This window comes from Cetorhinus maximus, chromosome 20 (genome assembly GCF_964194155.1).
Source record: "Cetorhinus maximus chromosome 20, sCetMax3.hap1.1, whole genome shotgun sequence".
Classification (NCBI taxonomy): domain Eukaryota; kingdom Metazoa; phylum Chordata; class Chondrichthyes; order Lamniformes; family Cetorhinidae; genus Cetorhinus; species Cetorhinus maximus.
In genome coordinates this window covers 63,072,707-63,097,310 of record NC_135898.1, presented here as the reverse complement: position 1 = coordinate 63,097,310, position 24,604 = coordinate 63,072,707, and the positions used below count along the sequence as shown (strand labels likewise).

Sequence of the window (24,604 nt, the reverse complement as noted above, 5' to 3'; positions counted from 1 at the left end):
AAAGCCAGGATGCAAGAGCAATGGGATTTGGCCAGAACACAGATTTCCCACAGGTTCAGGGTGCCATCAACTGCACTCACGTGTAGTTCAGATCTCCATGGCAGTCACAACCATGTCAACTGCAAGGGCTTCCACTTGCTGAATGTTCCGTTGGTGCACGACCACCAGGAACGTATCCTACAGGTCTGCGTACGGATTCCAGGGAATGTCCATGACTCCTACATTCTCAGTTGATCTCAGATCCTTAACATCTTCCAGGGTCCAGAGGTTGCAGAGATGGCTTCTCAGGGACCAGGGGTACCTGCAGACGAGGTGGCTGTGGAAAGGTGGCATCAAACTTTAAAAGCTATGATAAGAGCATACTGTCTTGATTATGCACAAGATTGGGATACAGGAATTTCATTTTTGTTATTTGCTATTAGAGATGCTCCTAATGCATCGACTGGTTTTAGCCCTTTTGAACTAGTTTATGATCATGAGGTAAGGGGACCACTGAAATTGGTTCATGAGACATTGGTGGGTCAAAATTCAGCAACTACCCTCCTGGATTACGTATCAAATTTCAGGGAAAGTTTGAACAGAGCATGTGAGTTGGCTAGGGGGACCCAGGGCTACCTGCAGACGATGTGGCTGATGACACCTGTGTGGTGGCCTCAGACTGCAGCAGAGCAAAGGTACAACGAGGCTCATGTTGCAACTCACACCTTGGTGGAGCAAATCATCGGGATGCTGAAAATGAGGTTCATTTTCTGGATCATTCAATTCCAGGAGGACGATGATGGCATGCAGTGAGGACACTCCATAGATCTTCACATAGCCTCTGGCCGAGGGCAGCTCACCTGCACTCTGTGATCAGGGTCATATCATAGAGATGCAACCGTGATACTTTAAACGTACCTGATCCTTTGTCCGCCTTCAGCACCTGAACCCTTCAGGAGCACAGCGTCATCGGTCACAGATGCTGACGAGGTGAGGCCAGCCCCACCTTAAAGGTGCTGAGAGCACACAGAGAGAATGATGGAACTATGTGATGCCTGCCCACAACATTCTGGCAGCAATGACAAGCACCATTGAGGTGCAGGCATCACTAATGTGTCCAGGGAGTGTGAGGCCGGACCATCACTTTGGTCTGAAGGCTGCACAAAGCACAGGCCCTGGGCTGAGACACCTGCCTTTATCTTGTGGAAGAACCAAGGTTTCACATCTGAGTGACACGAACACTACTCATCAGAACAAGGAGCCATAGGCAGGGAGACATTCTTGGGAGTTTATTTACAATAGTGGACCTTATGTACAAGTGATTAACCCCTGTGCCCAGCCTGTGCAACTACATCTTCTTAACCATCCTAACCCCGCTGCTACGTCTCCGTGCTCTCCGGACATCCACAGCAGAGGTGGAGGCAGCCTGCTGACTGCTACACCCTGTTGTCTGTGATCACCTTGGCGGGCGTACTCTGGAGGGCCGAGACCTGGAGGGCCCGGCTTGCTTCCAGGGTCCTGCTGTGTGGCAGTGGTGCCCTCTTTGGCCTGTGGAGCTGGAGCTGCTGGGGTCACAGGAAGAGTGGATTCGTATGGGCCGGATGCACCCGGAGTCACCTGGGTGGGTGGCTCCAGGGTGTGTACCTGCTGATCCTCCTCCCTATTGGTGCCTGAGGTCCCCTGGCTGACTCATGGAGGAGAAGGGGTAGCTGGAGCGAGATCGAGCTGCCCCACACCCATGTCGTGTACACACTGTTGGAGGCCAACTATGGCATCAGTGATGGAGTTCAGCCTGCACGGCAGTGCAGTCTTCCTGCCTTTCGGGGCCACATCTTCTTTGCAGCAGTAGTGGGCTGGAAGCACTTAGGGGTGTGCGCGCAGCTGCACTTTAAATATGGCGCCCGGTGTGATGAAGCAGCGAGGTAATGGCGTGGTGGGCGAATGACAGCCCACTCACCATCGAAACGGTGTGTTTCCTGGGACTGCATGATTAATGAGGCGGGATTGGGACGGTACAGCCTGAAAAGCCGTCATTGCGGCCGGCAGGTAAAACACCTCTTTTCCTGCCCCCTACAATACTTAGTGCAAATCTGTGACAATTCCGCCCTATATCTCAGCTGCTGATCTCACATTGAAAAAAACGGCTACTTGATGGCTACAGCAAGGTAGCACTCTAGATAGTGTCATGTTCCAGTATATTCTGAACTTTCAGTCAATACTTTATATTTTTAAAAACCACAAAAGGCTACAGGAAGTGGCTGTATGAGGATCAGCTGACTTCTCTTGTGGATTGAGACACTCCCGTGTCACAAGAGGGAATCAAAGGAACTTTCCAGAATGATGTTGACTCAATGCCTTTTCCTGAATTCAAAAGGATAATTTCAAATTGAATGTATCATTCAGATGCAGAGACACTGGCTGTCTCAAACTCTCAAGGTATGAAAGTCATCACACAGGATGTATAATCGACCTGGTCACCCACCTTATTTGGTAAAGGCCTTTGGACTTGTAACGGATCACATGGAGAGACAGTCATGTTTGTTGCCTGCTTCTAAAACAGCAAGCTGTTCTGCAGAGGGATTTCACTGAAAGCCATCAACCAGCTGCAGGTCATCCGAGCTGCCAAGGTAATGAACAACAATATCTTGAAAGTGGGAGGATTCCTCTTACCTGTTCCAACTTCAAGTTTGCCTGAGAACCAACCTCTAGAAAATTTGACTACACGAAGCTTTGCAGCCTATTAAGAATCCTCTGCTGTACAAGACCGTTACTCCAATAATCAAGACCATTACTCATCTAAGAAACTACAGGCCGGCCATGAAAGAGAGACTGAGATAATCATATATTGTAACTGTATTTTTTCCCCTCGTCTGTGTCTAATATTTGCATGAGTAATAGTGTGGGTGAATCGAATGGGTGAGACATCAAATTTTAAACTTCTGGGGCATGTGTGTGATAATAAATAACCTTCCTTATTTTTAAATCCACAAAAAGCTTGCTCCTGGAATCATTTAAATTGGGACAATCACTTGGAGGGTAAGAAAACACACCTCCCTCACATACAAAACACACTGATCATAGGCAGTAATAAAACACATAAAACATGTATGGTCTATGACAATATCTTTACCATAATAATCAGATCCTAGAACAGTGAATAGTGGAGGACAATGAAGCTACTAACTGGACAAGGAGGCTCCTCAAATATCCCCATCCTCAATGATGGGGGAGCCCAGCACATCGGTGCAAAAGAATAGGCTGAAGCACTTGCACTTGCAGCCATCTTCAGCCAGAAGTGCCGAGTGGATGATCCATCACGGCCTCCTCCTGAGGTCCACAGAATCACAGATGCCAATTTTCAGTCAATTCGATTCACTCCATGTGGTATCAAGAAACGGGTGAAGGCACTGGATACAGCAAAGGCTATGGGCTCTGGCAATATCCAGGCAGCAGTACTGAAAACTTGTGCTCCAGATCTAGCTGCACCCCTGGTCATGCTGTTCCAGTACAGCTATAACACTGGCATCTACCTGGCAATGAGAAAAATCGTCCACATATGTCCTGTCCATAAAAAAGCAGGGCAAAACCAATCCTACCAATTAGCACCCCTTCAATCCACACTCAATCATTTGCAAAGTGTTGGAAGGTGTGGCTGAAAGCGCCACATATGCAGCAATCACCTGCTCACTGATGCTCAGTTTAGGTTACACCAAGGCCACTCAGCTCCTGCCCTCATTACAGCTTTGGTCCAAATATGGTTAAAAAAAAGAGTTGAATTTAAGAGGTGAGGTTAGAATGACTGCTCTTGACATCAAGGATGCATTTAACTGGCGTCAAGGATCCCTAGAAAAACTGAAGCCAATGGGAATTGGGCGAAAACCCTCCACTGCTTGGAGTCATACGTGGCATAAAAGGAGATGGATGTGGTTGTTGGAGGTCAATCATCTCAGTCCCAGGGCATCATGGCAGGAGTTCCACAGGGTAGTGTCCTAGGCCCAACCATCTTCAGCTGCTTCATCAATGACCTTCCTTCCATCATAAGATCAGAAATGGGGATGTTCACTGATGATTGCACAATGCTCAGCATCATTTGTGACGCCTCAGATACTGAAGCCATCTGTATCCATCAAGCAAGACCTGGACAACACTCAGGCTTGGGCAAGTAACATTTGTGCCACACAAGTGTCAGGCAATGACCATCTCCAGAGAAGAATTTACCTTGTTCTTCCTTGACATTCAATGGCATTACCAATGATTGAATCCCCCACCATCAACATTCTAGGGGTTACCATGGACCAACTGGACAAGCTGCACAAAAGCTGTGGCTACTAGAGCAAGAACCCGGGAATACTGTGGTGAGTAACTCATCTCCTGACTCCCTAAAGCCTGTCCACCATCTACAAGGCACAAATCATGAGTGTGATGGAATACTCTTCACTTGCCTGGATGAGTGCAGACCCAACAACACTCAAGAAGCTCGACAAAGACAAAGCAGCCCACTTGATCAGCACCCCATCCACCAACGGTGCAATAGCAGCAACGTGTACTATATACAAGATGCACTGCAGCAACTCACCAGGGCTCCTTCGACAGCTACTTCTAAACCTGTGGCCCCTACCACCTAGAAGGACAAGGGCAGCAGATGCATGGGGACCCCACCACCTGCAAATTCCCCTCCAAGCCACAAACCATCCTGATGTGGAACAACATCACCATTCCTTCACTGTCGTGGAGTCAAAATCCTGGAACTCCCTTCCCAGCAGCTCTGTGGGTGCATCCACACCAGGTGGATTGTAGCAGTTCAAGGAGGTTGCTCAAGATCCACAGAAACAGGGGTTTGTAAGCTGTGGCTCCAGATCCACACACAGTTCATTAAAGACTCTTGCAGCTCCAGACCCTGATTGATTGATCTCATTTTGATGGTAATTAAATGGCTTATTTTGATTTGTTTTAAACTTATATTAACACTGTACTCGTGAGAAAGTATTATACAATTAATAGCTTCTTGTAAAATCCTTTAAAGTGTTTCTGAAATGTGTCTGTACTGTTTTCGTTACTATTGACATTTGAGTAACAGCAATCCAGCTCTTAAGATAGTGATTGCATTTATGACAATTTAAAAACTGGCTCTTGTTTTTTAAGGTTGCCAATCCCTGCTCAAAAGCCTGCAGTTTCAGTGTCATCAGAGCTCCCAAGGTAAAGTCCTTTATGTCGGTGAGTGGCAGAGCAAGTCTGTCATGCAGCAACACCCTCAAAAGTTGGATCTGCTATCTTAGAACAGAGCCACTGTCAGATGATCGAGTTTTGCATTGGTACTACAGTTTGATACCGATTATAATGGGAGCTCCTGTACAGAGATCAAGACAGTAGGTTAGTTATTGCTTTGTTAGTTATAGCAACTCTATGTGGGAACAACTAATATCCTATTAATGTCCGATAACATTTAAATTAGAGTCCCCAGTTATTTTAGATTTTTAAAATTTATTCTTTCATGGGATGGTGATGTAGCTGGCTAGGCCAGCATTTAGTGCCCATCCCTAAACTGACCAGAAGGGGACAGGTTATCTATTGAAAACTGTTGTTCTAAAGGGGAAAGTAATGCTAGGGGTTAAGTAACATTACTTCAGTTGTATATTTCTCTCCTAATCACTGCTAAATTGTTTTTATTTACTGCATTCTTCATGCACATTTTTCCCCAGCCAACAACAGCCCATTTCTAACATGTAACTGTTTAGTCCTTTAGATTGCTGTGAACAATACTACAATTGATATGTTTTCAGGCCCCTGTGCACTAACAATGAGGTGAGCAAGAGCAGTATAGGATAACATGCAATACAATTTTTCCTTCTTCCTTACAATGTTTTTTTTTAAAGGTTGAAAGATTTAGAAGATTAGTCACAGAATGGATGTGCGATTTTGACAGGTTTTGTTAGACATCTGTTCAAAAAAGAGGTGGGATATAAAGAGTGGAGGTAATGACCAGTGAGCCTAACATTGGTGATGGGGAAACTTCTAGAGACAATAATCTTTGACAAAATGAATAATTACTTGAAAAAACATGGGCTAATAAATAACAGCCTACACAGATTTGTTAAAGGCAAATGAAATATCAGAGAGGGTTGATCAGGGTAACGCAGTTGATGTATATAAGGGCTTTCAAAAGTGATTTGATAAAGTACCACACAATAGCAAAATTGACGTCCATGGGATTAAAGTAGTAGAGGCAGTGTTGAACAAAATTGACAGAATGCAGGAAATATTGGTGAACAGTTGTTTATCAGGCTAGAGAGAAATATACAATGGTGCCCCTCAGTGGATGGAATTAGGACAGTTGCTCATTTTGATATTTATTAATGATATTTACTTGGCTCTCGGGAGCCTAATTTCAAAGTCTGCGGATGACCCAAAGCTTGGAAATGTAGTAAACAGTGAGGAGGATAGTAGCGCGCTTCAGGAGAACATAAACAGACTGGTGAATTGGGCAGACACACGACAGGACATTTAATGCAGAGAAATGTGAAGTGTTATGTTTTGGAAGGAAATTGAGGAGAGGCAGTATAAGCTAAATTTTATAATTTAAAGAGGGTGCAGAATCAGAAAGACCTAGGAGTTTACATACAGGAAGCTTTGGAAGTGGCAGGACAAGTTGAGGAGGCTGTTAAAAAAGCATACATAATCCTTGACTTTATAGAGGTCTGGAATAGAAAAGCAAAGAAGTTACACGACAAAAAGATTAATGTACTTGATTTGATGCAGTTGATCTGTTTTAATACAGCAAAGTCTCACTGTATTTACAAGCGACACTTAAACAGAACTGAAAGGATGGAAGATAAGAGTGTGGTGCAATAGTTCAGTCTGTAAAAGTGATGGATTAAACAAAAACTTCAGGGGCAGAATTTTTCAGTTGGTGGGTGGGCTCGGCGGGAGTGGTCGTGGAGCCGATCGCCACTCACAATCGGCTCTGTGCCACCATTTTATGCAGGCGGGCCAATTACGGCCCACCCAGCGTAAGACACGACCAGTATCGCTCAGCGAAAGAGCGTTTCAATCTCCCTGAGGCACAGAGCTGCCTCAGGGAGATTGAAGGGCTTCTGAAATTATGAAATAAAAGGTTTATAAATGTATTTAAAAATGTCCCCTCATATGACTGTGTCACATGAGATGGGACATGTTTTTATTTATATGAGAAATTTTTTATTGTTTTAATAAAAGCTTTAGGAAACCTCATCCCGCTTGTGGATGAGGTTTCTTCGCTTGGCCTTTTCGCCTGCCCGCCAACCTTAAGCTTGGACGGGCAGCGATTACAATAACCTTAATTAGATCCTTAATGGCCTTAATAGGGCCGTTTACATATCGGCGGGCGCGCAGCCGACTCCGGCACATGCCGCCGAATGAAACATCACAACTCAGCGCGATGAAGTCGGGACACACGCCCGACATCATCGTGCATCATTTTACGCCTCGGTGTGTCGGGCCCGCCCCAGCGCACTGACTGAAAAATTCTGCCCCAGGATTTGGGATTAATCGGTCCCGCTTTCTATTGGAAGGTGGCAAAGGAGCACGGTGGCACAGGGAAACCTGGCAAGGCCAGAGACATGGATGTCCTGCCGACTATAGTGGGAGGACATTATGATTCTTTTCTTCTATTTCCCACCCGCCAGCCAGCCAAATTGACAGGCTGACGGATTGCCAGGCGCGCAAATCAGTGGCAGGAAGCTGCAGTTGGGGACCTGTGAGCTCACAGACAATTAGGAGGGGAGAGGGAGCAAGGGATCAGTTCTCTGGGGTGGAGTGGGGTTGGTGGGAAAACGGTCAGCTGCATAATAGCAGGGAAAGGGGGGGGCGGGGGGAATATAGACCTTGATTGGCAGAAGAGACGCTGAAAGCTTCCTTGAGAGGCTGGGGGAACGCTCATGCACCTCCTGGCCCACAAGGAGTGCTGTAAAAGGCACTGGCTTTCTTTAGCTAGCATCTCCTATCTCTCCTTTGCTGCTGGGTTTCCAGACCCTAGGGAAATGCACGTGGCACCTATTAAATTTAAATTGGATTCATAATTACACTGTGGGTGCCTGGCAGTACACTCACTGCCATAAAAATGGCAATGGACATGTATACAGTGAGTTGTGGCGCGTCCCTCATTCCCCCTACTGCCCAGTTTTAAAAAATATTTATATAAAGCAGTCACTTGATTGGCACCACATCCACAAACATTCACTCCCTCCACCACCGACGCACAGTAGCAGCAGTGTGTACCATCTACAAGATGCACTGCAGGAATTCACCAAGGCTCCTTAGGCAGCACATTCCAAACCCACGACCACTACCACCTAGAAGGACAAGGGCAGCAGATAGATGGGAACACCACGACCTGGAATTCCCCTCCAAGTAACTCACCACCCTGACTTGGAAATATATCACCGTTCCTTCACTGTCGCTGGGTCAAAATCCTGGAACTCCCTTCCAAACAGCACTGTGGGTGTGCCTACACCACATGGACTGCAGCGGCTCAAGAAGGCAGGCTACACCACTACCTTCTCAAGAGCAACTAGGGATGGGCAATAAATGCTGGCCTAGCCAGCGACACCTACATGCTGAGAATGAATTAAAAAAATATACACACACATGTATATAAAATGTGTGTCTGTGTGTGTGTGCGCGCGTGTGTATGTGTGTTAATATTGAGGCTATTGCCTTCTCAAATCACTTGCAAACCGAGTTAAAACACAACACACCCAAAAAAAGGTGCTTGGACTTCAGGATCTGGCAAAGCTTCTCCAGGCCAATTTCCCTTATTTGGTTATAAGGTGTGGTAAAAACAAGATGGCTCAATTGTTTTCTTTCTGCAACATTGGCCTCAACAAATTAGAAATAACCTCATCAGAATTCCCCAAATTTATTTTTCTGCTAAATTGCAATGCATCAGGTCCTTAAAGGAAGTTGTATACATTTAGGACCCATTCCACAACAAGATTCAGGGAAAGATGAAAATAAGCATTAAAACTAGACACTAAACTTTCAAATGCTGATTGCTGCTTTGTTAAATTCATGATGCCATTAATTTTTTTTTAAAAATTACCAGAGCAGGGCTGAAACCAACAGTATCAACTTGGTTATTTAAAAAAAGCACAATTCATCTGGATATGATCCAGAACAGAACGACTCCTTTTTCACTCTGACTCCCAGATATCAGACCTCTGAACAAAGCTTCTGTTCTTTTACACTGATTTATTGATAGCAATCCATATGTCTAACCCCGTATGTCTTTGTAAAAACAGCCAATCTCATAAAGATAGAAGCACAGCCTCGAGTGTTCAAGTCACTCTTTATTAAATTAAATGGCACATGGCCCAAAACCAGTCCTGTGGTGTTGATTACATGTGTTTTTACAAATTGGAGTTAAGGCAGGGGAAGAATTGGCTAAAAAAAAAGGGGACAAATCTTCTCATTTGTCAATATTAAGTTGTTCACTTCTAGGTGGAAATATTTCAAAGATTTAATGTCTACATCCTCTAGGAAGGTTAATACTTTGTAAGAACTGGAATTCTTGTTGAGAGGCTAACAGATGTTCCACATTTTACACAATACCTCAAATTACAAGTTAGTTGAAGTGGAAATGCTGACAAAGTTTAGGCAGAAATGCAGTATTAACGGGAGGGGTAGGGGCTTCAACAGCAAAACCATCACAATCCAAATGCTCATCAAAGAGGGTTTTCAGTGGCTATGCTATATTTTTGGAATGCGGTTAACTTTTATCATTCTTCCATTTTCTATTGACATCCGTTCATTTTGATTTCACTCTTCTTCTGGTATTTTCTTAAATATTTCATCTTTAATGATTTTTCATTCTATATTTGTTCCATTATTTGTCTCTGTTCATTTTCCTCTCCACATCCCTCATTTTTATTCTTTCATTCTGCTTATTTTGTTTTTTGAACAGTTGTAGTTAATTGTTCTATGATTGCTGGCACATTCCCCTCTCCCAAATTTGCACCAGTGGTCTTTCCCCCCGCCCCCACAACAAAAGACCTCATGCATATAAAGCATGAAAATAGTCTGATGGAATTAGCACATACTAAAGTCTCTGAGCTGGTGACCTTGTCCTGCCAAGAGATGCCGATGATGCGTCTGAGGCAGCAAAGGTGGAAGCTATTCGCCCTTTTCACCTACTAAGAATATGTTGTCCAGGTCTCACCACTGTTGCCTTAGTTCAAACATGGACAAAAGAGTTGAACTCCCGAGGTGAGTTGAGAGTGACTGCCCTTGAAATCAAGGCCGCATTTGACATAGTGTAACATCAAGGAGCCCTAACAGAGCTGGAGTCAATGGGAATCAGGGGGAATACGCTCCACTGGTTAGGGTCATACCTAGCACAAAGGAAAATGGTTGTGGCTGTTGGAGGTCAGTCATTTCAGCTCCAGAATATGATCGCAGGAGTTCCTCAGGGTAATGACCTCGGCCCAGCCATCTTCAGCTGCTTCATCAATGTCAGAAGTGGGGATTTTCGCTGATGATTGCATGATGTACAGCACCATCCGCGACCTCTCAGATACTGAAGCAGTCCATGTCCAAATGTAGCAAGACCTGGAGAATATCCAGGCTTGGGTTGACAAGTGGCAAGTAACATTTGTGCCACCCAGTGTCAGGCTATGACCGTCTCCAACAAGAGAGAATCCAATTTCTCGATGTTCAACGGCATTACCATCGCTGAATCCGCCACTATCAACATCCTGGGGTTACCATTGACCAGAAACTGAACTGGACTAGCCACATGAATACTGTGGCTACAAGAACAGGTCAGAGGCCAGGAATTATGTGCCATGTAACCCACTTCCTGACTCCCTAAAGCCTGTCCACTATTTACAAGGTACAAGTCAGGAGTGTGATGGAATACTCCCCAAATGCCTGGGTGAGTGCAGCTCCCACAACACTCATGAAGCTTGACACTGTTCAGGACAAACTAGCCCACTTGATTAGCACCACATCCACAAACATTCATTCCCTCCACCACCGACGCACAGAAGCAGCAGTGTGTACCATCTACAAGATGCACTGCAGGAGTTCACTAAGGCTCGCTGGACAGTACCTTCCAAACCCACGACCACTACCATCTAGAAGGACAAGGGCAGCAGGTAGATGGGAACACCACCACCTGGAAGTTCCCCTCCACTTCACTCACCATCCTGACTTGGAAATATATCACTGTTCTTTCACTGTCGCTGGGTCAAAATCCTGCAACTCCCTTCCTAACAGCACTGAGAGTGTACCTACACCACATTGACTGCAGCGGTTCAAGAAGGCAGCTCACCACCACCTTCTCAAGGGCAACTAGGGATGGGCAATAAATGCTGGCCCAGCCAGCAAAGCCCACATCCCATGAATGAATAAAAAATTGTAGAAGGGTGTACTGAAGATGAAAGCTTGGTAGACTTGCAGTTTGGTATTCTCAGTCACGTTGCTGTTGTTCCACACAGTCTTACTCAGCTTGGACACAACAAGCTGCAGTGTTTGTGCTGTGTGTCTTGATTTCAGCATCAAATGACAGACTGCCAGGTCCTTCAGTGCTAATTCCATCAGCACGCACTCTTTGCCAAGCCAACGATGTCTGCGCTGGCTCAGCCAGGTTCATCAGATGAATTATGGCTGTATACCTGAAGACCATCTGTATGGTGATATGACCACAGGGTCATGACCTCCTGGGTGTCCATACCTCCCCTACAAGGACACCTGCAAGTGAGACATTAGGATGGCGGACATTGATACTGATAACTGGGAGACAGTTGTTGATGGCTGTGACCTCTGGAGGCTGACTGTTTGGAAGGTCATTGGAAGAGACGAGGAGAAACAAAAACGTCAGCTGGCAGAGGTCACAGAGAAAATAGAGGCCAACGAGTTATGCACCTTCTCAGTCCATCTGCAGCAAACGGGGCAGAGACTGCCATGCCAGAGAGGGGCTCCTGTGCCACACCAGGTGATGCTTGACCACCACGGCACAAACTATCACCTTATAAGATGGAAGGCTACCACATTAATACATGGTCTGATTAACATAGGCACAAATCCAATCTGAGCTAGCTGCCAGGAAACAAGTACAAGAAGCATCCTATTGATGTTTCACCATCACATTATCCATTCCCTTGCAGAGCTATGCCAGTCATTTGACATTGTACCTTTCCATGTTGTGATGGGATTAAAAATTCAGTGTAAGGAAATTGAACCTGAATCGCACCATTGTGCTCTAATGTGTACCACCCAGTCAATCCCACATTGATTTTTCTTTCTACTGAAGAGTCTGACAGAGATGTTTCATTGCAAAGTCTGTATTCGCTAATCAAAGATGCATTAAGAAAATAGATGATGTGGGGCCTGAACCATTTACAATCTATATCAATGACTTGGATGAAGAGGCAGAAGGTTTGGTAGCTAAGTTTGCTGATGACAGAAAGATAGGTAGGAAAGTAAGTTGTCAAGAGGATATAAAGAGTCTACAGAAGGATTTAGATAGGTTAACAGAGTGGGCAAAAATTTGGCAGAGGGAATATGATGTGGGTAAATGTGAACTAGTCCACACATTGGCAGGAAGAATAGAAAAGCAGTAGGTTATTTGAATGGATAGAGAATGCAGAACTCTACAATACAGAGGGATCTGGGTGTGCTGGTACATGAATCACAAAAAGTTGGTACGCAGGTGCAGCAAGTGATTAGGAAGCAAATGGAATGTTGGTGTTTATTGCAAGGGGTATTGAATATAAAAGTAGGGAATTTACGCTACAGTTATACAAGGCATTGGTGAGACCACATCTGGAGTACTGTGTACAGTTCTGGCTTCTTTGCTTAAGAAATGTTATAAGTGCATTAGATCCAGTTTAGAGAAGGTACACTGATTCCTGGGGTGAAGAGTTATCTTATGAGGAAAGGTTGGACAGGCTGGGCCTATACCCATTGGAGTTTAGAAGAATGAGAGGTGATTTTATTGAAATATATAAGATCCTGAGGTCAGATGACACAGTTTAAAAATTAAGGCTCTCCCATTTCAGACTGAGATAAGGAGAATTTTTTTTCTCTCAGTCTGTGGAATTCTCTTCCCCAGAGAGCAGTGGAGGTTGGGTCATAGAATATGTTCAAAGCAGAGTTAGATTTTTGATCAGCAAAGGAGTCAAGGGTTTTGGGGGCCAGACAGGAAAGTGGAGTGATGCTACAATCAGATTAACCATGATCTTATCGAATGGTGCAGCAGGCTTGAGGGGCCAAAGGCCTAACTCCTGCTCCTAACTCTTGTGTTCTTGTATTAGGACCTAGTTAATAGCTGCTCAAGGAAGCACTCCAGCATGACATCAATGAGTATCTTTTTCAAGATTCTTTTGATGCATGATGCTTTGATGTTTTGGAGAAGTAGGAATACTGAAAGTGTTATTTAATGAAAAGTTAATTTCATTAAATTTAATGCGAGTGAACTTTCAACAACGAACCCTGTAATGGTGAGTCCTATTCATTACAACACTTACTCAATTTTATACTCATGCCATATAAAGTAACATATAGAAATGTAGGATATTTTCCATTTAAAATTTACTGACCAGGCCTGCCTCTCCCTTTATTTGTAAAAACTGAAATGCACCCTCCCTCCCCCACAATGGAAGGATATCACCCTACTCTGGTTTAAGTGTTCTTATCATGACCTGAATCTCAGAGTTATATTCTCCAGTCACAACAGTGATCACAGAAAAAAAAAAAGTCAAAAGATCAAAATGGACTTTAAGTCTACAATGAAATACAGAACAAAAACATGTATTAGAAACCTTTGGTATTGATGGATGATCTGTGTTTTTCATACCTGGGCTTCATTTGTTATTGTAAAGACCAGTACCCCTCATAGCTGGGCTTGTATAATCAGTGCTGAATCCTGCACTATCGTGCTTTAATATTTCTCTTTTATTCAATTTTTTAGGTATATTCCAACTGAAAGCTCAGATGATGCCATGAGAAAATGCCAAGTAAAGTAAAAATGGTTTACATTAATGCAAGACTTGGGCTACAGAAAAGAATCTAAAGCAGGGGGATACCCTTACCAGTGGGGTTTCACATATTACAAACAGTTGCTTGGTGAATTAATCATCGTTAGCAAAACATTCCTTGGAGAAACATCAATGTTTTGCCACACAAATAGTGCAAAAAAGGTCACCTGAGGCTAGAACACAATCTTATACAATCATATCTTCGCTCAATAACAAGCAAACATGATATGCAACTTCTAATCCTATTCACATTTTGATGTCATGTATTATGCCAGGGTAAAGGAGGCAGAGAAGGATGAGGGTCTTGCCCATCAGATGAAGGTGAATTGAACTAAAAAGAAATTCTCACTAATAGATAGGGATATTTTAGAGAAATCAGTTTTGAAATTTATCTTGGCCAGAATTTTTGGCTCGGCAAGTGGCGGCGGGATCTGCTCGCCGAGGTGTAAAATGACGCGGGTTGATGTTGGGCGTGTGTTCCAACGTCACCACGCGTCATTTAGATTTTCAGTTTGGCTGCGCATCCGCTGAACTATCAAAGGCCTATTTAGGCCACTTCAAAACTAAGTAAACCAATAAAGTGAGCTGCCTGTCCAACCTTAAGGTTGGCGGGCAGGCGAAGAGCCCAGGCGGCCTTTGCATTTTTCATGAAACCTCATCCACGGGCGGGATTAGCTTTCATGAAGTGTTTATAAATTGAATAAAAATTGTTATAAAAATTCATTGACATGTCCCAGCTCATGTGACACTGTCATGTGACACATGAGGAGACATGTCTTAAATTTTTTTCTTTATTTAGTGTTTTAAAACTTAAACTAAACAGGTGCCTCAGGGAGATTTCTGTGTGAGTCCATTCCCGACTCAGGGGAACACCCCACCCCCCCCCCAAGCCCGCACAGGGCGCGCTTAGCGCTTCTGGGCGTGTGTCATGCTGGGTGGGCTTTAATTTGCCCGCCCACGTAAAATGGCGGCGCGGGCCTGATCAGGGGCGCCGATTGGGTTCACGCCTGCTCCTGCACAACGGCTTCCCCCGACAGGGTGGGGGGGGAAAATTCTCTCCTTTGAGAAATTAAAGAAAAATTTCCAAGTTGGAACATGTAAATAACACACAATGAATGCTACAAGTTAAACTTTATTAGTAATTACAATGTTTACTGAATAACAACGTCAAAGCAATAATTTTTGTTTGCATAACATCTTTAATATAGAACAATGTTCCAGCACTTCGCAAAGGTGAGAACAGGAAAAGTTGGACACCAAGCCAAAGGAAGGTACACGTGCATTCACTTCAAGGCGGATTAAGGCAGTGTCATGCATTTGTAGCTGCATTTCCATCACTTACAAAATATTGCTGTCCACTATAGCCTCTCCATCCTCCTTTTAGAGATATGCTGTGATCAAATTAATTTACACCTGAGATACAGCGGCTGAGAGACACTCTCTTAGATCTTGTTCTCTCTTAGTTCTCTTTAGCAGATGGATATCACATTCTTTTTTTCTTTCTGCCCCGAAAGTCTCTCACATTACCTACAGCCCCTGATCTCTCCAGTCCTGTGCCTTCTCTTGCCCCATTTAATTTATTTCTCTTATTATCAGTCTATCTGCCAATCTTCAACCAGTACTACTTTCCATGAAACTCAATTGCCGGTAGCAGGAAACTGAGAAAGCTGACTCAGGGAGATGAAGATATATGAAAAAAAAAATTTAAAAAATAAAAATGTAATGAAACATGTCCCCTCATGTGACTCTGTCACATGAGCAGGGGCATGTTATTAATGAAAAATGAAAGTTTTTTATTTTATTCTTATTTACTTCTGGAAATCTCATGCCGCCTGTGGATGAGGTTTCCAAAAAAGTGCAAAGGCCGCTTGGCACTTTCGCTTGACTGCCAACTGTAAGGTTGTACGGGCAGCAAAAAATTTATTTCAATTAACTTTTTAATGGCCTTAAATAGGCCTTTCAATTGTCAGTGGGCGCGCCGCTGACTCTGGCGTGCGCCCGACTGAAATATCGTGTGAGTACGTGATGACAACGGGACGCTTGCCTGACGTCATCGTGCATCATTTTATGCTCAGTTGGGTCGGGCACGGGCCCGCCTGCCGAGCGAAAAATTTTACCCATTGGGTTTTAACAAGCGTGCTCCGTTAGCTGAATAGTTCGACCTGAAACCAACCTGTCACATGACTGATACTTGAGCTGTTTGAATTGCTTTAATTATACAGTCTTTGAGTTCTAGCCTCAGTCACTGTTTAGCCCCAGAACAAAAGCAGGACTCCAGGCTAACAGCCTGCCTCTGTCTACCATTTACCACCTAACAGGTGGCAAAGAGCTCTGCCCAAGTTTAAATTGCCTGGCCCTCATCTACACTGTGTTCCACTGGAACATTTGAAGTTCTGTATCTGTGTCTACAAGGCTAATTTGTCTCTACATGCCTTCTTCCATCATGGAAGTCATTGCTTCTGGGAAAGCGGATCACCATACAACAGTTTCAGCCTGCTATCCTCTGAAGGAATACACCACTGGACTTTTTGATTCTGGACTCTGGGCTCAAGTGAAACCATAATTCGTAATTTTTTGTCTGTGGTCGTTGCCCTGACCCCCTTCCTTTGCCTTATCCCTCTTTTATTGTATGAGTGCAAAATGGGGTGGACGTTGCAAAACCCCTTCCCGCATTTTGTGTGTGAGAAATAAACCACCCCTCTGATTTTACCTTATCTTGAGTTTGCTGTGGGATTATTAATAGAGGATTGGATCACTCCAAACTGAGGGGTTGGGGGAAATATGCCACCACTTGTAAAGGGGGAAATCAAAAACCAAAAAACACCTTTCAGTTTATAGACAGGTGGTGAGAGGAGAAATCAGGGTTGCTTAAATTAACCTCCCCCCCGCCCCCCATTCCCCCACTCCTGTCTGTAACAATTACAATTGCTACATTTCAGGGATGCTGTAAACTAGATTAGAAAATAAAAATCTGTTTAAATCCATATTTTCCCTCTTCAGCCTTTCCTGGTCCAAACGTTCCCCAGGCAAGAGGGCAGACTTGCAACCTGCATTCAAGGATCTGTTTTTCAAGTTTGCCTTGTAGAATGTATGAGGATAACCTGATCTCTAACTTCCATTCCTCCAGGAATATATCTGGCCTCTGGGTGAAGATGTGAAAAGAAATGTAAAGAAGTCAGGTTGATCCAAGTTCACCTTTAGATTGAGCCAGCTAAGCTGCTAATAAACTGGGAAAGCAAACAAAAAAACAGTGAAACAGAAAGCCTTTAGCCAATTTCATGAAAAAAAACCTCTGGCAAACTTTCCCCTAACAATCAAGCCAAAACAAGCTCCAGAAGACCTTGGTTACTGTTGCCAAATAACTAGCCCCATTCCCTCCCTCAAATTTCCAATTTATTTAGGAATGTAGGCCAATAGCCCTCTCAGTCCATCTTCTCCATCCATCACACTAGTCCCAAATGTAACAGACCTTTCGCCTCACTTTACATCTGATAGCCTTCAATGGCTCTGCCTGTCAAAGTTAATCCATCACCCTTTTATGCTTAAAATGCATAATATCCTCCACTTCCACAGGGTTGATTAATCTATATGCTTACCATTTCACAGTGCAACATCCCACCCCACCCAACCCCGCTCAATAACTGTGTATCAACTATTCTGCCCATAAATTTGAATCTATGTCACTTGTCCCAATGCTATTACCACTGATCATTCTTGATCCAATTTATGCTGACCCTTACCCTTCTTTGTATCAAAGGTAAAGTGAAGATGCTTGGCCCTGTGGTACAGTAACAACAACTTATATTTTTATAGAGCCGCATAAGATGATATTAGGTCAGATGACCAAAAGCTTGGTAAAAGAGGTAGGTTGCAAGGAGTGTCTTAAAGGAGGAAAGTGAGATAGAGGGGCAGGGAAGTGTAGGGGGAGGGGTGCAATTCAGAGCCTCGGGCCTAGGTAACTGAAGACGTGAGCACCAAAGATGGTGTGATTAAAATTGCCATTAATACTTACTCTGGACCAATGCTTTGTTTCTTTACTACAACCATTACGACTCGTTTTGCCTTCTGCTCCATGACATATTTCTTATTTAATTTCTCGCACCCTTTAACCTTTACCTGACTTTCCTTTTGTTCTAATTCCTTCTCTTCCTTTCAACAGTGTCAAAACCACTACATTTCTACCTCCCTTCAGTTCTGAAGAAAATGGTGCAAATATAAGGTAGAAAGTTCACCTCAGGGACAATTTTGACACCAAAGTTGCGAACAGACTGGCTTAATCTTTGACTGTTGCCAGGGAGAGGAATGAAGCCAGTAGATAGGGAATGGAGTTTGGAGCAGGAGCTGAAAACAATGGCTTCAGTTTTCCCAATATTTAATTGGAGATTTCTGCTTAACCAGTACAGGATGTTGAGTAAGTAGTCTGATAATTTAGCAACAGTGGAGGAGTCGGGAGAGGAAGTGGTGAGTTAGAGCTGGGTATCATCTGCATTTATATATGGAAACTAATGCTTCGGATGATGTCACCAAGGAGCAGCGTGTAGGTGAGAAATAGAAGGGGGTCAGTGATGTGTTCTTGGAGAGCACCAGAGGTAATGGTGCAGGAGCAGGAAGAGAAGCCGTTGCAAATGATTCTCTGGTAATGATTAGATAGGTAGGAATGGAATCAGGTGAGCGCAGTCCCACCCAGCTGGATGACAGTGAGAGGCATTGGTGGAGGATGGTGTAGTCAGACTATGTCAGGCTGCAGACAAGCTGGGAGGAATAAGGGGGGAAAGTTTGCCTTTGTCAAAGTCACATAGGATGTTGTTTGTGACTTTGATAAGAGCTGTTTTGGTATTACAGCAGGGGTAGCAACCTGATTGGAGGGATTCAAACATGGAGTTCTGCGAAAGATGGGAACTGTACACAGTTTAAAGATGGGGGGGGCGCTGTAGACCAGTGCTTTGCACACACCACTTTGAGACTTGTATACACATTGACAGATCTCAATGAAGCCAGTATATTGTACTTTTTAGTTGCTGGGCACAATGGGGTCAAAATAGTCTTGGACTGCAGCACAAAGCAGGTGATAGTGGTTTCAGTAACCATTTTTGCACTTTGCCCAACTTTCCCATCTTTTCAGCTGGTGCTCAGGATGAATTTAAGAACTCTATTGACAATGACGGTCACAAACAAATTCCAAGTCTGCCTCTCCCTCCAGGAGAAACATGCTTAGAACCAAAAAGATTTAAAATGGACAAAATATAGCGAGGAAAAAAAAAAGGGAAAATGGCTGCTTTTTAATGAGTTAAATCAACATGGCTTTCTTCGTTTTCAAGCCTTTAGCGAATGCTTCTGCACGAGGATGGACATTAAGAACTGGAAAAATCGGATTCTGACCCTCATCAAGCTGCTGATCAGAGGGGGACCCTGATTGGATTTCATGTTTTCTTTCTGACGGTAGATACATTTTTTCTGAAGGTCTTTATCAGGAGAAATGAGAGTAATATACACTTTTAAACATTAGAACAAATAGACGTGGGAGAAAATTGTAAGTGATCCTTTTGCTGAACCAAAAGTTATAGGCACATTGTAATACTGTGTATATGCTCAATGTTACATTAGATTTTTCATGTTAATCGTTATTTGAGTAATGGTGTTCAGCCAATGCTAAGGTGATCAATCTAACTGAGGTGCTCTGTGACACACTTTAGTGGCTTGTTAAAATTTGAAATGCACATTAATCACTTTTTGCAATTTTTAATTTGTTGCTTAAATAATTATAGTAACTGAAAAGTTTATGCTTAGCAGGTATAGTCTCCGTTAAGTTGTTAAAAACACAATTCTGCAGCAGGATACAGATCTAATACCACATTTAAATACAAGGTCTAATTTATCGTCTGACAGCCTTTTTCTAATACTTTCCGAAATAGCAGTGTTTATATTTACATTCTTAATTTGAAAAGTGGCATGCTATTGAAAGTATAAAATATTTTTGGGAAAGTAGTCAGATTAAGTGAAATTTTCTGGGGATTCTACTGATCGACGAGAAAACATTTTAGGGAGAAGGAAGTCCTGTGTGGTGTTGTGGTTGAAAGGAGGAAGGGCTTTCTGCAGAAAAATTACCCCTTTTAATAAAAAAAACAAAAGGGAGGTTCCTTTTTCACTGTTTACTAAGCTTAGCGAGTAAACACAAATATAAAGTGGGTTCCCTACTCAAAATTAATTAACAGATTGTAGAAAATTTACCCCCAAATCCTACTTTACAACAGTGATTACACTTCAAAAATAATTTATTGGCTGTAAAGCATTTTGAGACATCTGGTGGTCATGAAAAGCACTATATAAATGCAAGTCTTTCTTTTCAATCTGTTAAAAGATGTCTCGGTTTAACTGATATATTTGTGTCTCCAATTCTCTTTGGTATTTTCTTCCAAAGGATTAAGTGTCTCAAAATCAGCCTCCATTTTCATCGAAATCATCAATTCTCTTTAAAATTAATTGAGCTGCTAGAACAGCTCCCACATCTGACATCAATAGAATACTTTAGGATGCAAGTGGAGAACCAAAATAAGGCAGACTTAGATGAGGTCAAAGATACAAAACTTAAATTAGATATCTATCTAGTTATTTAAAAGCAGCAAACAAAGTACTCAGCATAACTTCTTCCTTCTCTCATGAGGTGCACATTAGGTTACTTCATTACATTAAATAGTGCCATGCAGACACAATGGCGGGTGTTTTAATTTTATGTGATATCCTGACCAATGGAAATAAATATCGGCAGAGATATAGAACAGGTTGTTGGTTCGCTATCACCCATTTTCCACTGCACAAAGTCAAAGTGACCCCCAGCTAATTTGTGTTACTGTTAACAATACTATAATCTCCAATCTGGATTTGAATCCAGCACATAGTAATCAAGGTGAAAGTTTCCCATCTTTTAGACTAAGGAAGGAGAAGCAAGGTTAGCCTAAGCTACTTGGATGGTCACTGCGGCATTTTTCTGTTTGATGGGAGAGACGAGGAGCGTGGGTGGAATGTTCTGGCCCCTCCCTTTGGCGGGATCTTCTGGTCCTGCTGAAGGTTGAATGGCCAGCCGCATCCGCTGCAGGGGAGGGGGACGAAAATTCCAGCCCATCTAGAAGCTTCCCACACTAATTCTGATGCATAACCCATGGTGAAAGATTTATGGTTCTCCCTGTGATTCACTACCCCAAATAGTTTGCGCACCGGATTAGATTTTAGGTTTACAGGAAGTTTGAGTGTGCTGGAATATCTCAGCCTCCTGTCTTCCTCTGCAGCCAATGCAGCAGTGACTGCCATGCCAGAGGGGGGCTCCTCCTCAGCCACGGCAGGTGATGCTTAACACAGAGTTGACCACTATGATGCAAACCCTTGTCTTACGAGGCAGAAGGCTGCCGCACAGATGAATATGCAAAGGGACACTGTCTTTGCCAGTGAGCATGAAGAAAGATTGAATTGTATTTCAAGAAATGACAAAGTGAAAAGTAACCCAAAGAAGAAATTGCATGATTAATATTTAAACGGAAAATGCTGGAAACACTCAGCAGGTCAGGCAACATCTGGGGAGAGAAATCCATAGACTTTGTCTGACCTACAGAGTATTTCCAGCACTTTCTGTTTATATTTCAGATTTCCCGCATTTGCACTACTTTGCCTTTTGTATTAATAATAAAGTGCTTGTTTAGTGTGGTAGGCACCATCAATCAAGTTTGTTTTGCACATATAATCTGGTGGGTTTTCTAGCTTTATGAGCAAATGGTACATGGGACATTATAATGTTCCTCAATCATCTGTCTGAGTCTAACACATCAGTGAGCCACTTAGGTTAAAAAGTAGTGCAATATGTCACTGACAACAATGAAGCTTTTCAGTTGATTCTGCTGGATATGTAGCATCCATTACAGACCCATAAATATTTAATATAAATAGCACTCATATAATTAAAAATAAACAGCATTACAGTTTACCGATAACAAGAGAAGTTGCCACTTTAGTACAGCTCTGAGGGAGCACATTGTTGGAGGTTCTGTCCTTTCAGGAAGATATTAAACAAAAGCACCATTTTCCTGTTTTGATGAGTCAGGTGGATGGAAAAGGTCCCAAATTACTGTTCAAAAGAAGAGCAGGGAACTCTCCTGGTATCCTGACCAACATTACTCCCTCAAAGACCTAGAAAACTGAGAAAACCATTATTCATATCGTTTGCTGCTGATGTGACCCAACTGTGTGTCAACTATTTTTTTATTCATTCACGGGATGTGGACATTGCTGGCTGGGCCAGCATTTATTGCCCATCCCTAGTTGCCCTTGAGAAGGTGGTGGTGAGCTGCCTTCTTGAACAGCTGCAGTCCATGAGGTGTAGGTACACCCATAGTGCTGTTAGGAAGGGAGTTCCAGGATTTTGACCCAGCGACAGTGAAGGAACAGCGATATATTTCCAAATCAGAATGGTGAGTGGCTTGGAGGGGAATTTCAGTGGCAGTGGCAGAGGCAGTGGTGTTCCCATCTATCTGCTGCCCTTGTCCTTCTATGTAGTAGTGGTTGTGGGTTTGGAAGGTGCTGTCTAAGGAGCCTTGGTGAATTCCTGCAGTGCATCTTGTACATGGTATACACTGCTGCTATTGTGCATCGGTGGTGGAGGGGGTGAATGTTTATGGATGTGGTGCCAGTCAAGTGAGCTGCTTTGTCCTGGATGGTGTCGAGCTTCTTGAGTGTTGTGAAAGCTGCACTCATCCAGGCAAGTGGGGAGTATTCCATCACTTGTGCCTTGTAGATGGTGGACAGGCTTTGGGGAGTCAAGAGGTGAGTTATTAATCGCAGTATTCCTAGTCTTTGACCTGCTCTTGCAGCCACAGTATTTATATGGCTAGTCCAGTTCAGTTTCTGGTCAATGGTAACCCCCCCCAGGATGTTGATAGTGGGGGGGGGTTCAGTGATCGTAATGCCATTGAATGTCATGGGGTGATGGTTAGATTCTCTCATGTTGGAGAAGGTCATTGTCTGGCACTCGTGTGGTGTGAATATTATTTGCCACTTGTCAACCCAAGCCTGGATATTGTCCAGGTCTTGCTGCATTTGGACATGGACTGCTTCAGTATCTGAGGAGTCGCGAATGGTGCAGAACATTGTGCAATCATCAGCGAACATCCCCACTTCTGACCTTATGGTGGAAGGAAGGAAATTGATGAAGCAGCTGAAGATGGCTGGACCTAGGACACTATTCTGAGGAACTCCTGCAGTGATGTCCTAGAGCTGAGGTGACTCACCTCCAACAACTACAACCATCTTCCCAAATAACAATGACTGCACGTCAGAAAGTAATCCATTGGATGTGAAGCTGTCGGGATATTAAAAGCACTAAGTAAATGGGAGCTCTTCCTTTTTCTTTATTAGCTCAGATGAAGATGAGTCTTTCGCACATTTGATGCTAGTTTTCAAGAATACCAATCCCATCATCTCTCCATTATAATATTTAATGGTTTCTCAAGACCTGGCCTTGACTGTCTTCTCTGGTTGGCTAGTCCAGCTGTATAATCACAATGTAAAATTAATTCTTGTTGTGCCCCAGTGACCTCCATTTGTGTTATATGTTAAAATCACAATATAAATGCAAGTGGCTGTTCCAGATGAACTTTTTGTATTCACCCCGTATATCACAGTTCCCAGGAGGCTTAACAGTATCATTTAAAATCATTCCTTACAGCTAGGGGCCTTTAAAATTAATTTTTAAACCAAGTTTCAGTGATGCAATTGCTGACTTTTTTAGGTAATGACAAAGTGAAAAAAAATTCTCCTGAATTTGAGGAAAATACCATCACCACCACCCACTGTCCTCACCTTGCAGTAAAATTTCCCATTGCTTTCTTGACAAAAATCAAGTCTGGGCGTGTGCACATGCAAAGTCAGTCTGTCCATTGATAGTGACTACGGAGAGGATATTAACAAAATGGATTTCGCATACACTGTTCATAGTGCAGTGTACATAGCATTTAGTGAAAAATGAAAGTAAACATCAACTATTCATATTTCAGTCACACTTTTAATATACTTGTGCCTCATGATAATGGTGTGTTACTTTAACATGTTCATTTTTTCAATTGACGTGTATTTCATTGTTAAAGTAGCTTGACAACACGTTCTAAAGCAAGTTTGCATGATCACATTACAATTGGAACTGCCGATAAAAGTAGAGTATGTGAAATGTGTCAATCATTGTGGGTTATCATTTAGTATAACTGCATAACTGTTAGTCTCACACTAGTCCTCTTGAGGTTTAGTGAAGTTCTCCATATTTTTCTGACTTTTGTGGGTTTAAGTCCCCGCCATCTTGAATTTCTCCCAAGTTTTGATACTAAAAATAAAAACTTAAAAACATCTGAGACAAGCCTGTGGCTTTTAAAATCAGCAGCAAAAAGTGACTTTGAAGAGGTACTAAGCTTACAGTTCAAATCCAAGACCTGAGATCAGCCTTGTACCACTGATAAGTCTCAATATCAGTAAGCAGGGCTATATGCAAACATGTGATTCAAAACACTGTATAGCTCCATCATAACTTCTGGGGATTTTTACTCAATGCATTTAGCAATAAAGCTGCTTTTCACTATTCA

The 24,604-nt window shown here is 43.1% G+C and overlaps 1 protein-coding gene across 2 annotated transcripts in view; it reads right to left on the bottom strand.

Annotated features, from left to right (window-relative positions):
* Positions 1-24,604, bottom strand: part of lhpp (phospholysine phosphohistidine inorganic pyrophosphate phosphatase) — a 157,505-nt gene that overhangs the window by 22,984 nt on the left and 109,917 nt on the right. The window contains exon 7 of one of the 2 annotated variants that reach the window (XM_078564854.1): positions 15,114-17,133. The exons of the other annotated variant lie outside the window; for it this stretch is intronic. Within the exon in view, the coding sequence (XP_078420980.1) occupies positions 17,100-17,133 (34 nt within the window). The 3' untranslated portion in view covers positions 15,114-17,099. Of the gene's footprint in view, positions 1-15,113; positions 17,134-24,604 lie in introns of those variants that run through there. 2 annotated transcript variants of the gene reach the window in all.